Source organism: Enoplosus armatus, chromosome 14, assembly GCF_043641665.1.
Source record: "Enoplosus armatus isolate fEnoArm2 chromosome 14, fEnoArm2.hap1, whole genome shotgun sequence".
NCBI lineage: Eukaryota > Metazoa > Chordata > Actinopteri > Centrarchiformes > Enoplosidae > Enoplosus > Enoplosus armatus.
Genome location: NC_092193.1, coordinates 15,002,174 through 15,016,998, shown reverse-complemented (window position 1 = coordinate 15,016,998; position 14,825 = coordinate 15,002,174). Strand labels below are relative to the sequence as shown.

At 44.6% G+C, this 14,825-nt stretch overlaps 1 protein-coding gene across 1 annotated transcript in view; it reads left to right on the top strand.

Annotated features, from left to right (window-relative positions):
- LOC139296120 (receptor-type tyrosine-protein phosphatase S-like) overlaps positions 1-14,415 on the top strand; it is a 49,069-nt gene extending 34,654 nt beyond the window's left edge. Inside the window, exons 13-31 of the mRNA XM_070918425.1 lie at positions 1,760-1,854; positions 2,686-2,939; positions 3,174-3,261; positions 3,483-3,701; positions 4,580-4,737; positions 5,537-5,551; positions 5,765-5,877; positions 7,613-7,710; positions 7,987-8,110; positions 8,584-8,759; positions 8,948-9,067; positions 9,891-10,045; positions 10,731-11,016; positions 11,475-11,653; positions 12,013-12,139; positions 12,240-12,365; positions 13,148-13,302; positions 13,444-13,579; positions 14,347-14,415. Coding sequence (XP_070774526.1) covers positions 1,760-1,854; positions 2,686-2,939; positions 3,174-3,261; positions 3,483-3,701; positions 4,580-4,737; positions 5,537-5,551; positions 5,765-5,877; positions 7,613-7,710; positions 7,987-8,110; positions 8,584-8,759; positions 8,948-9,067; positions 9,891-10,045; positions 10,731-11,016; positions 11,475-11,653; positions 12,013-12,139; positions 12,240-12,365; positions 13,148-13,302; positions 13,444-13,579; positions 14,347-14,415 — 2,693 coding nt within the window. The remainder of the gene's footprint in view (positions 1-1,759; positions 1,855-2,685; positions 2,940-3,173; positions 3,262-3,482; positions 3,702-4,579; positions 4,738-5,536; positions 5,552-5,764; positions 5,878-7,612; positions 7,711-7,986; positions 8,111-8,583; positions 8,760-8,947; positions 9,068-9,890; positions 10,046-10,730; positions 11,017-11,474; positions 11,654-12,012; positions 12,140-12,239; positions 12,366-13,147; positions 13,303-13,443; positions 13,580-14,346) is intronic.
- Positions 14,416-14,825: the final 410 nt, after the last annotated feature.

The following is a 14,825-nucleotide window of genomic DNA, read 5'->3' as shown; positions in this document are numbered from 1 at the left end:
GTTTTCCCCTACAGGAGCTGATTTTGGGAGGTCTGAAAGCAGAGACTTTGTACTCTGTCACAGTGGCAGCGTACACCACCAAAGGGGACGGAGCGCACAGCAAAGCCAAGCTGTTGCAGACCCTGGGGATTGGTAAGCATATGCCAAGTATACAGTTCAGTGCACTGGATTTAGTAACATACTCAAGAATTGATCTTACAGTAAGCTGCACCAGGAGCCTGCAGTAAATAAACAGCCGAATCAATTCTAATTCCTGTATAAGATTTACATGATGTATGTTTTTAGATATATATTACCATTGATTTTCTGCTGCCTACGCTGTCGTTTGCAGTGCCCGGCCCCCCCTCCCTTTGGGTGCGTCCAGGATCGGGTCCATCAGTAGTGGTGCGGTGGGCTCCTCCGCTGGAGTGCTCTGAGTCAGGCTCTGATAGCCGGGGGGCTCCAGTGGAAATCCAGGGCTACCGCCTCCAGTTTGGCCTAAAGAATACCTCTTTAGACACCACAGTGAATTTCACAAGTCGGGAGAAAAACTTCACTGTCAGAAACCTCTCCCCAGGCTCCTCCTACATCTTTGTGCTCTCCGCGAAGAGCCGAGCAGGCTACGGAGATATAGTGCAGCAGGAAATAACAGTTCCCATGTTCCCACCCTTGGGATACCCCAAAATATCTGACTTTGTTAATGCCACTTGCTGCTCCCTCCACTTCTCCTGGCTGCCCCCTGCCCCGGAAGAGTGCAATGGTGTCATCACAGAGTACACCATAGCTTACAAAGAGGCTGCCGGCCCCAAACCCTCTGCAGACCCTGGCCCTTCAGCCTTACCAGCCCCCTCTGCTCCCCCGTGGCTGATCATGCTACCAGCGAGTGAGTCCAGCTACACCATCCTGGGCCTCAATCACAGCACGGCCTACGAGGTGCAGCTCAGAGCCCGCAACAAGGCGGGGCCAGGCCCCTTCAGCCCACCTCTGGTGAGCCGAACCCTGGCCTTTGAAACAGGTAGGGCTTGGCCTCAGGCCTCAGGAACCCCCTTCATCTCCTAAGCACTGGTTCAGCTTCACATGTCCGCTCCCCTTAATGTGGATTTCACTCCAAACCACTAAACAAAGTCTGGGCCAGTTCTTTCAGGTCAGCCTTTCACCTGTGCACCTCAGAGAGGCTGAGAACTGCAAAGTCCAGGGGAACATGACTACTCCCCCCAATCTCCTCCACTCACTCACTTATACCTTCATCACCTACCCTTCACCACCAGTGGAAGCAGGCTGAATGTTAAACGGATGCTTGCTTCAAGAGCACTGCTTATCACAAACCCTCAGGTAAAAGTCAATACAGGGCTTGGATATACAGTATCTAATACAGAAGGTAAGTGCTCAGTCTGAATACAAGGGAAAACCCGGCGCCTGGTGCTGTATCTGCGGGTAAGATTTTTTTATCTGATAGACCTCCACTTCCACCTTTTCCAAAGCCTTTGCTGACATGCTGAATTCTAAGTCATACAAACACAACCTTACACTCTGAGAATGTGGCATGTCACATTCCTGCAGCCAGTCTGACTGTTATTTCTACTGATTACTCTTGCCATCCACTCTCCTCGTCACCTGCCCGTCCTCCTAACCATCATGTATTCTTCCCTCAGTAACAGATCTGACTGACGTGTCTTCCATTTTTACAGGTTTGCAGTGGGAAAGCAAAGGGAGACGCTGATTAGAATAAAACATTTCATCACAAGTGACTGTTTTTTTTATTTGTTTGCTTCCTTCCCAGATGTGCCGAGAAATTTTTCAGTCAATCTGGCCACTAAGACCAGTGTTCTTCTGACCTGGGAGTTTCCAGAGAGCAGCAACCCCTATCGCTTTACTGTATGTCCATGGACTGGTTCATGTACATGTGTGGTGATGTGTGCCTTGTCTGTCATTTCTTGAGATAATGTATAACATAATACAACATAACGTGCTTTTGATTATAATACTTCACATTATCATACATTTCTGTGTTTTTAGTAACTTGAATTATACTCCCAACTGTGGAAGTGTTAACCTTTCAGCCGTAGAAAAGTTACTTGAAAATGAACATTTACTATATATAACAAATTCCACCAACCGGCACCTCTACAGCTCACTAAATAACACCATATATCTTATTTGTTTAATCCATCCAAAAAAAAGTAAGTGTAAAAATGTAAATTCACCGTCTTGCTGGAAATAGGTACATAACAACCACGTAAAACAACTAATTGAGATTAGTGAGCTTTAGAGGCACTGGTGGGCAGATTTTCTTACCTTTGGCCAGAGCCAGGCTAGCTGTTTCCTCCTTAATGCTAAGCTGAGTTAGCCGGCTGCTGGTGGTAGCTTCATATTTACCGTACAGACATGTGAGTGGTATCAAGCTTCTCATCTAAATCTCGGCATGAAAATGAAAGCATATTTACCAAAAGGTTGAACTTTTTCTTTCAAATATGATGTAAATTGGGGCAGGGTGGTTGTCCAATAAACCCTTGAAAACTGCATTTCCAAATTAAGTTCCAGGGTCTAATGAATGAATTAGTTTTCAGTTTTAATTTAGGTAGACTGTCTTCAAAAGGGGGCCAGGTGTTAACGCATTAAAGTACAATAGGATATCATCAGCATACAATATATAAATAAGCCTCTTTGCCTTTTACCTAACTTCACTAACGCTCTCCCTTCCTCCAGGTGGAGTATAACCGACAGAAGATGGAGGTGGACGCTCGCCTGAGAAAGGCAGTTATCCCAAACCTTCAGGCTGACACCAACTACGACTTTAAGATCACCGCTCCGGAGGGCAACATGGGAGGCCTTCGCCACCGCATCTCCGCAAAGACCTCCCCGCCAATCACCATCCGCCGCCCTGAAATTGACCACACCCGTGACACTGAGACCACGGTCACCATAATCCTGCCGTCGCTGGAGACTCGCACTCCTGTCAAGTAAGATTGAAAGATGGAGTTTTAGATGTTTTTGAAATAGTTGTCATGGCTTTCAGGTCAGATGATTACAGTCTCTGAAGGTGTGAGGCATGATGATAACGCTGACTGACAAGATGTTACACGCATTCTTTAGTGCAACACGTTGGCAAGGAAACATGAAAATAGTTTGAGGCATGTTTGCAATTGTATCGGTGCAACTGGTGTTATGTTGTGTGTCCTCCTCTGCTCCCACAGGAATGTTTATGTTGTTGTGGTTCCGCTGAGGAGAGCCCGCGGCGTCATCAGACACCTCAAGAGCCCAGATGAAATGGACCTAGAGGAGGTGAGAACCACAACAATGACAGCAACACTGATGTCTGTGCCTGGAAGGAGGAAAAGACCTATAAACACACACTCACACACAATCCCATCACTGAGAACTCCTGGCAACGCTTGCCCTTTATAATTGAATATCAGTGTTTAAACATTAGTCATAGATATTGGAACGTCTAATTTATTCTCGTCTCTGTCTCCCCTCTCTCTGTTCCTCTCTTTTTCTCTCAGCTGTTAAAAGACATCAGTCAAAGGCAGAGGGATTCTCGGCAGCAGAAGCAGGTGGACCTGCGGCGGGCTTACATCACAGCCCGTTTCACACCTGCCACCCTACCGGCCTTCTTCACCCTGGGGGACCAGCTGGACTACGGAGGCTTTGAGAACCGAGCTCTGGACCCGGGGCAGGAGTACGTCTTCTTCATCCTGGCTGAGCTCAACTCCACAACCGGGGTACAAAAGCCTTTTCTCTCTCCCTGTTTATAACCACTCCCTCCTTCCCCGCTGCCTGTGTTTCTCTCCTGCAGGCTGTCACTATACATTGTAATCAATATGGCCCTGCTGCTAAAACAATAAAATGCACGTCAGTCAAAGTGTTGTAAGCAAAAGGCAATAACCTTCACGACTTCCATCCCTGCTAATAAAGAGTGAGTGTACCTGCTGTGGCAGTAGGAGAGATATTGCCTTGTGCACTGCTGGTATATATACATATATATATATATATATATGTATATATATGCATTTGAATTGGAATAGACGTAAATATACTTGAATTACGATACATTTTATTTTTTATTAGATGCTTTTTATTAGGAACATTTTTAGCCCACTGCACTTCAAAAGTCCTTCAGATGTAATAAAAAGGTGCTTTATTCACTTAATTGCAATTGTAAAAACACACATAATGTCAGTATGCTTGGGTACGTTCTTTACATGTTGTTAAAATGCTAAGACGGATCACATATAATCTCATACACACATGTACATGTAAAAACAGTCACGTGCCCCTTCAATCTAATGCAATCCAGTGCAACAGCTCTGCAATGAATGCTACCTTAGAAGATGACATCGTGTTGAGACTTAAGAGCAGTGCGTTTGACTCTTATTAGTTGTTTTCAGGACCATAGTGTGTTGAATGTTTGTATTTAATTGCCTTTCAATGTCATGTGTTCATGTTATTTTGTCCACTGAGATGAAACAAATTACCAAGAAATAAAATGATGATGTCATTATGTCATAGTGCTAAAGCTGCTATGATTTAGTCAGCTATCTCTAGAATGGACAAGCGAACGACGGTTTTCCTGACTGTGTTCCTGTATATCTGTTTACAGAAAATGTATGTGGCCAGCCCCTACACAGACCCCGTGATTGCCCCAGATTCAGACCCGCAGCCCCTCGATGCAGGTGATGGTCTGATCTGGGTGGTTGGACCTGTCCTGGCTGTGGTCTTCATCATCTGCATCGTCATCGCTATCCTTCTTTACAAAAAGTGAGTGGGGACAGATAAACACAAAATGCTGAACATCAAAACCAGCGTTGTTTATGACTCTTTATGAAAGGATAAGGATAGCATTATTCTATATATACATATATGCATATATACATATATACATATATATATTTGTTGGGGACTATTTTCAGCCACATATTAATTTACATTTGGTGTTCTAGTGAGTATTTATGGCACCAGGATGGTGTATGTGGGATTGACTCAAAGTGAAATACAGTGTCCATGTTCAAGGGACATCTCAGTGATTGCAACAGTGTGACTCACTGATGTGTTTTTAATAGTTTTGGACAACAATGGAGCTCTATGGACGGAGGAATAAGCCACATCAGCCTTTGGCTACACAGAAAATACGTGTACAGTACTGTAGGATTAGTTTTAGTCTTTTGGGATTTGTTGAGAATAAGAAACATATTGAATATTTCCAGCCTTATCCTTTAAAGATACATTACGTCTCTGTCTATCACGCTCTGTGCTTACATTCTGCCGGCAGCTCCCACTGATATTTCTCGTACCGAGATTGTTTAATGTTCGTACATCGTCCCGCAAATGCTCAACTTTCAGATTGATATTCATCAAATTTGTTCCTATTTAGAAGTTTGTTCTCCCCTCAGACAGCTATGAAACAGTCTGAACCTGCCGTAGGCCTGTTATATCTGCTGCAAGCCATCAAGCTTTTGAATACTAATGCATAATATTGATTTTCCTCTCTAACAATCTGTCTGTTTCCTTCCTTTTCTTCCCCTAATTATTCCCTCGCTTGCTCTTGTTTCACTGGAAGCAGCAAACCTGACAGGTAAGATTAAACCAATGTCATGCTCTTTGTTCGTTTTAACCTGCAGCAATTACATGATAGCGGATGCTGTGCAGAGAACTTCAATTTCATGAAACACCATATTTGTTAAAGCACTATTTACTCAAATCAAGAATCCATGCTAATGACGTGTCACAGTCTGTTTTTTTGTTTGCCTGTGCTAATTGCTCTTTTGACTCGCTGGTGTTTGAGCAGCAAGCGCAAAGACTCTGAACCCGGCACCAAGAGCCTGTTGAGCAATGCGGAGATGATGGCCCATCACCCAACAGACCCCGTGGAGATGAGACGCATAAACTTCCAGACTCCCGGTACGAAACATGCACCCACACACACAGGCACCCAAACACACACACTTCGTATTTGCCTAATAAAGTGTACTTCCGATTGCTCATCACTCCATCATGAAATATTCATGCGACTAATTTTAACTGTGGTGCGATTATGCAGATTGTGAAAGCACTACTCTGCATCACAACCAACATGTACCTGGCAGCTTCCAGTCGTTCCTTAGATCAAAATGGCCGCTGCCCAGGTAGTGCAACCAGTGCTTAGTCATGGCTGAGTCAGAACGGTGTGACAAAATCTGATCATCTCCGCTCGCCCACGCTCCACATGCCAGGCTGCAGATAGCACATGAGAACAGACAGCCTCATCACTCTCGAATGTCTCTGTCGGGATGAACGGTCAAAATGTTATATCAAAAGGTGAGCTGGGGGTTAACTGTGATCATTTGTAAAGGAACTGACTCTGTACTCGCCAGCATAACCGACTAAAACCCCACTGTGAAGTAACTACATGGATTTTGCTGCTTCCCACCCCCTACTGAGTGAGATCTAACAACACTTAGCGTTGGTCGTGGCAGCAGGCCGATGATGCTTCGCTTTCACTTCTTTCATTAAATTAACAGCATCCAAAAAACACACGGCCTGGAGGAATTTAATCACTGCTTTCGCTGTGTTTTCACAGTTGCAGTTTATAGAAGCCTCGCTGGGTCCTCGTGGAAAAAGGTGGTAAGATGTGTCACCAGGGAGAAAGGTTTAGTCTTTACCTGCCAGGACTTATAAAGGCAGATGATTCTGTATTTTATTAAATCTGTAGATGAAGGTCTGAAGTCTTTTCTCTTTGTTCATGTTCCTGAGAAGCAAAGCAAAACCCGCAGAATAAAGCACTTCAGATCTTCTCTTCTATCACAAGAATTTTTTTTTTGCTCTCATGTGGCTGCAACCTTGAAGTTCCCACCTCACCCACTTCTTCTCCCCCGAGATTTGCACTTTTGAGATGCTCGGCAAAAGACGAAAATTTGTTTCCAACAGAAAAACAGCTGATGCCATCTGAGGTCATTTTGGTTGTGACAGGAGCATTTTGTCGTGATTACCTGTGGGTGCTGCAGAGCCGGGCTGAGGGAATAAATAACCATTGGTATGAGCCTGTTTTTCATAGCTGTTGCAGCAGAAAGGCTTAAATGCTCTCCATAATGCATCGACATGCACAACAATTCAAGAAACATTGAGAATACTTTCTGACTTTGGCATTCAATGGATCATGTTTATTGTGTACAGAGTACATAGTGTTACTTTGATTTATTGTTGCAGCTATTTGCCTTTTGAATGGACAATGGATCATTATAGCTTCGCTTTTCTTGCGTCAGCTGTGAAAAGAAATGACTGTAGGAGGCATAGGATGCTTCCTTTGTGTGTGTGTGTGTGTGTGTGTGTGTGTGTGTGTGTGTGTGTGTGTGTGCGCACAGTCCTCCTAATTAGTGTTCTGTCTGTGTTTGTTTTCTCTGAGTCGTTGCTCCTCTGATCACAGAGAGAGCAATTTATCAAAGAAAAACAATTTACAAACAAACAAGACTCGCCTCACTTTGTCCTCGCACATGGATCAAAATTGATTTTCTGCCTCAGCGTGTTCCTTAATGATATGTGATGTTCCCTGATTGTATAATTATCTTCACATCTTTGCATATGAGTGATGCTGACCCGCGGTGATGTAGGTCATTCAGCTGAAGTCTGCGTTGCCTCTGACCCCCTTGTTGTCACGCAGGAATGATGAGCCATCCTCCCATCCCCATCAGCGAGCTGGCTGAGCACATAGAGCTGCTGAAAGCCAACGACAACCTGAGGCTCTCCCAGGAGTACGAGGTGAGAACTGCATTATTATTCCATATGAATAAATAGATAACATCTTCATTGTTTAGAGATGTTAAGCCTGCTAAGCCTTTGCTTCATAAAGCAAATCTTATTTAACATTTGTGTCTCTGTGTGCAGACTATATGTTCATGATTTATTCAGCACTGCAATTTATTGCTGTAACTTATCTGCATTATGGAGCACTCGCTTTCCATTATCCTCAAATGCGCTGCTAAATATGCCACCACACACACTGTTAATGTGCTCGTATTTGCTGCTTCTTCCCAGTCCATCGACCCTAGCCAGCAGTTCACCTGGGAGCACTCAAACCTGGAGGTCAACAAGCCCAAGAACCGCTACGCTAACGTCATAGCGTACGACCACACCAGAGTCATCCTGGCTCCCATAGAAGGTGAGGCTGAGCTGGAAAAGAGCAGCAAGTTAAGGAAGATGTTTAGAGATTCGTGTGGGAGAGTCTGAGCGTGTTTGTGTTCAGGGGGGTTGAACACAAAGAGGGGGAGGAGGAGGAGGAGAGGGTGAGCTGCATGATGGATGAAATCTGAAATTGCAAACAGTGCTCAAGACTGGCTGTGTGCAGTGGCACGAGACTGACAAACAGCGCGAGTGCATTCAAGTGCAGCCAGCAGTCCCCCAGAACAAGAAGGGGGAGAATGGATTTGATCGGGAGCTCATGAATTTACACCGACAGAGTCTTGTTTGTTTGTTGTCGTCCGCTAGTCATCCAGCAGCTGTCTGTTGGAAGCCGCGGCTGCCAGAAACAAACAGTTCGTTAGGCCGTTTGATGTCATACACGCAGGTTAATTTATTATGTCGCTTATGCAGATTGCAGTTTAGCGAGAGCCTCACAAGTGTCTCGTTTTGCAGGTATCCTGGGGAGCGACTACATCAATGCCAACTACATTGATGGCTACAGGAAGCAGAATGCCTACATCGCCACCCAGGGCCCGCTGGCGGAGACGTTCGGGGACTTCTGGAGGATGGTGTGGGAGCAGCGGGCCGCCTCTGTCGTCATGATGACGCGCCTGGAGGAGAAGTCACGGGTGGGAAACCAGTCCTTCACACACTGATCCACAACTTTCATCACCTAGAGTACTGTTACACACAAATATATCTCTTAGTTTACCTGCAATTTATAGTTCTAGAGGCTGTTTTGTTAACAAATCTGATGAAACTGAAGAGGAAAGGTGCTTTAGTTCACAGTGATGATGCTTTTACTTTATCCGTGTAGATAAAGTGTGACCAGTACTGGCCAAGTCGTGGCACAGAGACGTACGGGATGATCCAGGTCACCCTGCTGGACACGATGGAGCTGGCCACTTTCTGTGTTCGCACCCTTTCCCTGCATAAGGTAAATTATTTCTCTCTTCGAGCCTCCTTTTTCCTTCTGTATCCACGCCTTGACTCACACTCTGCCCTTTCCTCTATTAATTACTGTCACATCCAGCAGAAACAGAGTTTACAGTTTACAGCAGCAACTGGAGTAGTCATGAATTTCCGCTGTCACTGAACCTGAGTAGTGCATGTGGACACGCGGAGGAGAATGGATTAGTCTGGGCTTCATGGAGCGTTCAAACCAGGCCAGCCTCCCAGTGTCAGGCGCTGAGATTTTGATCACTGTTGGAAGCAGAGCACTTTCTTTTAGCACAGGGCTAATCTACGACCGTCAGACTAGCGTGTCTCCGTGGCCTACTTACAAACACGGAAACTAGGCCAACTGTAGCTTCCAAGTGTAGCACCAAATTTTTGTTGATGTGTTGTGAAACTTCAAGTTAGGAGGCCCATCATACAGTAGAGAGTAACGCACATGAAATATTCAGCAGTGCTAGTATTATTCCTGCCTTTTGTGTAGATTGTGTACAATGTAGGGATATTTGGGGAAGATGATTCCTTTTAATGTATACAGTATGTATAGGAAATGCTGTTTTTTGCACGAATCAATTTAAAATGTTCTTGGTCATTCTGTATGAAGGAAGTTAGTCGTGGCCTGCGTGATTGGCAGTAATTAGGATGGAGTCATGATCAGTGGAGATAAATCTGAGAAACTACACTCAGACAAATTGGCAAATGTGTCACTTCCCTTTATCTGCTTAATAGGTTTTGTGTTGTAACATTCAATAATGCAAAGGGATGAACGCATTTACAAACAATAATCTCTTGTCTTGTCATATCAGAGTGGCAGCAGTGAACGGCGAGAGGTGCGTCAGTTCCAGTTTACAGCCTGGCCAGATCACGGTGTGCCAGAGTATCCCACCCCCTTCCTCAACTTCCTCCGCAGGGTCAAAGCCTGCAACCCTCCTGACGCCGGACCCATCATCGCTCACTGCAGGTAGAGTACATACACCTCAGTTTATCTTGAAGGGATAGTTAGACTTTTTGGGAAATGCACTTATATGCTTTCCAGTAGAGACTTGCATGAGAAGATCGATTCCACTCTTAGCTGCTTTTTTAAATATGAAGCTACTGGGAGGTGATAGTTAGCTTAGCATAAAGATTGGGAACAGGGTGAAACAGCTAGCCTGGCTCTGTCCAAAGGGAATAAAATACAGCTTGCAGCATCTCATTTGTTTGATCCGTACAAAAAACAATATGTGTACCAAGTGTGAAGACATAAAGTTGTGGTTTCACAGGGGTTATGGGGGGGCTGTTTCTTGGTCGGGTGCAGTAACTTCCTGGAGTCTCCGCTGGTTGCCAGGAAACCTCCCAGTGACAACAAGACTCAATGAAGTCTCCACAACCAGCCAAGAAATAGTCCAGCATGTAGGCCCTGGATAAACATGAGGTGTTGTTTTAACATTACAGTTTTTGTACGGATTAAACAAACGTGATAAAATAATTAATTTTTGGCTCTTTCGTTTCCAGTCTTTATGCTAAGCTACGCTAACTGGCCGCTGGCTGTAGCTTCATATTTGGCAAACACGGGAGCGGTATCAATCTAGGCAAGAAAGCAAATTTCCAAAAATGTTGCACCATTGCTTTAAATGAAAAGTCAAAAATAAAATCCTCCCTTTCAGTGCTGGTGTTGGTCGCACCGGCTGTTTTATCGTCATCGACGCCATGCTGGAGCGCATTCGACACGAGCGCACCGTGGACATCTACGGTCATGTGACCCTGATGCGCTCACAGAGGAACTACATGGTGCAGACTGAGGACCAATACAGCTTCATCCACGAGGCGCTGCTGGAGGCAGTGGCCTGCGGCAACACTGAGGTGGCCGCCAGGAGTCTGTACTCTTACATGCAGAAGCTGTCCAAGGTGGAGACTGGGGAGCACGTCACCGGCATGGAGTTGGAGTTCAAGGTAGGGGAAAGTGTTTGAATTAGATGGTACAGGAATAGAAAAGTGGTACCAAAATTTCTTGGTTTGGTGGCTCCATAAAATGAAGCCACGTCTACCTACCCCTCGTTAGTCGTTTGAGTTGTGATCAGATTGATTTCCCCTTCTATAATATTTACTGGCCTGAAGATGTAAACCTACCCAGAAAGAAAAAAGTAAAAAAATTAAAGAAAAGTCTAAATGATTAATAGTATTTTGTTTAACAGAAAAATACTTTACTTTACTATCTTGTTCCAATCATCTCACAACCCCGCAGATTTATTCTGCAACCCCCCAAGTTGGTAACCACCAGAGTATACAGTAGCCTTGTACATTAGCTAACCAGGCAAGTAATCCTGAGTAATCCTACAGTCTTGCATGAAAAATCAAGGTTTGCTTGATAATATCCTAAAAAAAACATCACACTTTCTCTCTCCATCCAGCGACTGGCTAATACCAAAGCCCACACGTCCCGGTTTGTTACAGCCAACCTGCCTTGCAACAAATTCAAGAACCGACTGGTCAACATCATGCCCTATGAAACCACCCGCGTCTGTCTCCAGCCAATCAGAGGCCTGGAGGGCTCTGACTACATCAACGCCAGTTACATCGACGGATACAGGTATGTTTTCTTCCCGAAAACACTAATATGACCTGACCCCCTCGTCCTCTTATGATGGCTTGATGAGTGAATAGATTGGATAGGTTTTCAGCACAGTGCTCTCACCTGCCACGTCCTGTCAGATCTGTCCTTACTGTATACATGTTCCCGCTATCTGTCTCGCTGCATGACGAAGGGGACGGACGCTGAAGCGCTTCTGATGATTCAGGCATCCAGAGTGGTTGTACACACATGTTTTGACTGTTCCTCTTCTTGCCTGAAGCATGACCCCCTTTTCAGTCTGATGCTTGACAGAGGACGAAACAGGGAAAAAGAAGGGAGGGGGTGGCTTCATAATGCGTGTGTTTGTGTGTGTGTAGGCAGCAGAGAGGCTACATTGCCACCCAGGGTCCACTGGCTGAGACTACGGAGGATTTCTGGAGGATGCTGTGGGAACACAACTCCACTATAGTGGTCATGCTCACTAAACTGAGAGAAATGGGACGGGTAGGGACAAATTTAACTATACATGCGCACACAAATAACAGCACATTTCAGCCTTGTACACAATGTCATCATACTTTTTATTCCCGTTCTGCTTTCTCAGGAGAAGTGTCACCAGTACTGGCCCGCTGAGCGCTCCGCCAGGTACCAATACTTCGTGGTGGACCCCATGGCTGAGTACAACATGCCTCAGTACATCCTCCGGGAGTTCAAAGTTACTGATGCCAGGGTGGGTTCATGGTGTCTGTGTGTTTTAAAGACATGCTCTCATGTTGTATGTTGTATCCAAACAGCACACTCCTTGACTTTTCTGCTCTATTCCCAATCCATCAGTGCTGTAAGAAGGCAGCGGTGCAAAGCATGTCCTATCGACCTGTAGTGTGTGTGTGTGTGTGTGTGTGTGTGTGTGTGTGTGTTGGTGTGTGTTTCGTATGAGAATGTATGTAACACAACAGGTTAGCATTATCGACAAGCCGCCCTAAATTACTCATTCAACCATACTGTCTCCAGATTACCTCGACAGCATATGTGTGTGTGTGTGTGTGTGTGCTCGTCTGCTCGTGCACATATGTGCCAGTTATAGATAACTCCAGTTGAGCCTGTCCTGCACTGACGCCACATTGACAGATGCTCTATTGATCTCCATTAAAGGGGAGTCAGAGAGGCTGAGCAGAAGAGAAAAGATGTAATTGCCTACTGAGTGGCTGACAATAGCAGACACACTGACGTTACAGCTTGAAGTTAACCACAGCCACTGATCCAGGGTCAGATAACAGTAATCATTAGAGGGGGAAAAAAGGATATTGCCTGGCAGCGTCTCCCTCCTCAGTCAATACAGCAAGAAGAAGCTCTTTAAATAGTCTTTTTGAAATCACATAAACAATAACTCCACATTTCAAGGATAAACATGGGTATGTGTTGAAAAGACATCAGATACGCTGTCGGATCAACTTGAAAGTTTTCAATTAATCTTTTTGTGACATTGTTCTTATCATTGTCTCGCTCCCTCAGGATGGCCAGTCACGGACGGTGCGTCAGTTCCAGTTCACTGATTGGCCAGAGCAAGGTGTGCCCAAATCTGGGGAGGGCTTCATCGATTTCATTGGCCAAGTGCACAAAACCAAGGAGCAGTTTGGCCAGGACGGACCAATCAGCGTTCACTGCAGGTAAGCAGTAGGATTTCGTCTTAGCATTCCACAATGAAACGATTCATTGTTCATTAAAAGTATGTTTAATTACATAATGAGCCCAGTAGGTTGGTCAGAATGCAGCACGTTGTGAACAAATGTTTTCCTTGATGGCTGCAGTGCTGGCGTGGGGCGGACAGGTGTCTTCATCACTCTGAGTATTGTCCTGGAGAGGATGCGTTACGAAGGGGCGGTGGACATCTTTCAGACTGTCAAAATGCTGCGCACACAGAGACCAGCCATGGTGCAGACTGAGGTAAACACTGAACAGCATGTGGGACTTCCTGATTCATTAAGCAGGGCAGAGACACAAGCAAGGAAAGCACTGATACAGCACATTATTGGCACTGGTTAAAGCAATATGTTTATCAATCCAGGATTTACTTACTGTTTAGATTTGGATATCTATTATTACTATTTGATTTCCTGAAGGAAGTCGTATCTATAGGAGCTCAACCTGTGTTACACTCTGATGACTTATTTTAATAATGATGATGCCACTTAAGTAAACATAACCTTTCTTACAAACACGCATAATATTATCAGTCAATTGATGACAAAATGTGAAATATTGGCACGTATTGGCTTCAATAAACCATATCCCTAATATGCATTGAGACTCACCTAAGAAACTTCCAAAACATGTAGCTTTAGTTGATGATACTTAGATATATATATATATATATATATATATATATATTTGGCCATCTGTATGGGGCAATTTTATTTTCCATTTCAAAACACTATGTGCTCATTTTATTGTGCATACCTCAATGTCATTATTACTGTTTGACTCATTTCAATCGTCCCACATTGTCACAAATGTTGTCAGTAAATAGGAAACATTTTACAGTGTGATTCAAGTCTGCTAAGATGAAGATAGGTGTGACACTCAGCATTCCCAACATACAGAAAAGTCTGATTAGTTAAAATGAGAGTGGATAGGTGTCAGCTGGACCCATAAATCCATGCCTGTTAATAGCAAGGCTACATTTTTGTCTGTATCCCCTCTCTCTCACCCAGGATGAGTACCAGTTCTGCTACCAGGCTGCCCTCGAGTACCTGGGTAGCTTTGACCACTATGCAACGTAAGTGAAGAGACGAGCATCCATCCATCTTTCTGCTTCGAGGTCCACAAACAAACCAACAAGTGAGAAACAAGAGAAAGACGGCCTGAGATAACGTGAACATTGAACCTTTTTTTTCCCGGGAACAAGACTCAAAGACGAATTCAACACCAACAAGGACAAAAAGCAACAAGAAAAACAGCAACAAGAAATCTATGTCCAACAGCAGCCACACTCATCAAGAGTTTCTCCTGAGGAGCTGGTGGGTGTGGAGGCTGTCCATGTGTAATCCATATACTTACCTCAGTGTTCCAGTGTGAAGGACGTATAATACATGTGTTTTGTGGTCAGCTATCTCCAATATGAACCCGTGAAATACAAATGGCTTCTGAACAGGAATTATGATACTATATGTGTATAAAAAAAAACAAAAAG